Source organism: Lottia gigantea (genome assembly GCF_000327385.1).
Source record: "Lottia gigantea unplaced genomic scaffold LOTGIsca_2771, whole genome shotgun sequence".
Classification (NCBI taxonomy): domain Eukaryota; kingdom Metazoa; phylum Mollusca; class Gastropoda; family Lottiidae; genus Lottia; species Lottia gigantea.
Genome location: NW_008708888.1, coordinates 2906 through 3962, shown reverse-complemented (window position 1 = coordinate 3962; position 1057 = coordinate 2906). Strand labels below are relative to the sequence as shown.

General features: G+C 36.4%; 1 protein-coding gene across 1 annotated transcript; it reads right to left on the bottom strand.

Moving 5' to 3' along the window:
- Nucleotides 1–799: 799 nt before the first annotated feature.
- Nucleotides 800–1036, bottom strand: LOTGIDRAFT_60678 (hypothetical protein; the record flags this gene model as incomplete). The annotated part of the gene is made up of 1 exon (XM_009056431.1): nucleotides 800–1036. A coding segment is annotated over one exon (237 nt), but the record flags the coding sequence as incomplete, so codon positions are not given.
- Between the last annotated feature and the right edge of the window lie 21 nt (nucleotides 1037–1057).

Genomic DNA, 1057 nt, shown 5'->3' with positions numbered 1-1057 from the left:
TCCATAACAGCTCGGATATATAGGTTTTCCATATCAGAATAGGCAGCGACAATCTGTAGGCCACACCGACAGTGACAACAGCAAACGAAGCATTTGCTCGCGGACCACATTTCCTTCAAATTTACATGACCCCGCGGGCCGTAGGTTGCACAGGCCTGCAATAAAGTCTATTAATTTAACTAACATGTTTCTCCCAGAATGATCTGAGACTTACTGGTGTGTCATCAAGTTTGTTAATTTGTTCAAATGTTGGCGAATCCTTAGAAAATACACATTGCTTTAGATCTTGCATCATGCATGCCAAGAAAAACTCCATAGTAATATTCCTGTCGTCAATTGTAAACTCTGAAAATTTCAGATATTCACGAAGGGATGTCTTGATTGGTAATTCCTTCACAAAGTTAGATATTATGTTTTCTTTCCTATTTTTTAAAACTTGAATTCTACTCATTTCTTTCAAGGTCAATGGTTGAGAACATTTTGTGATCATCCATTCACGTTTCTTACAATCAGATTGAAAATTTTCTTCCATCTGTGGATCTTTGAGAAGTAAAAGTAACTGTTTTTGTGTGCATGAACCTGATAGAAAGAGAATATCAAACAGATATGTTATATCGTCAAATACATATTTTGTTTCCATTAAAAAGTAGCAAAGCAAACCCGGGTATGTGTCGTGATACGGCAAAGCGTCTGTATAAAGACCATATTTGATCAAAGCTGTGAGCATATTAGCAGAAGCTATAGAATGAAAATCAAACACATAAATTTTTTGAAACTCTTCTAGAATTGGTTTATTTGGGTTGGCATCATTTTCTAGCAACATAATCAGTATTTTTATGGATCGGTGTTGGAAGGCGAACCACAAAGCTGTTTTGTTTTCTCCATCAACAGCGTTCACGTTACATCCTTTCTCAATCAGTGGTTGAACTAGATTCTCAAGATCTTTCTCTGATGCAAGCATGAGAGTAGTTTTACCCGAGAGATTGACGAAATTTACGTCACTGCCATGATTTATTAGTTTCATGGCAATTTCTGTTTTGACCAATTTGTCCTCAAC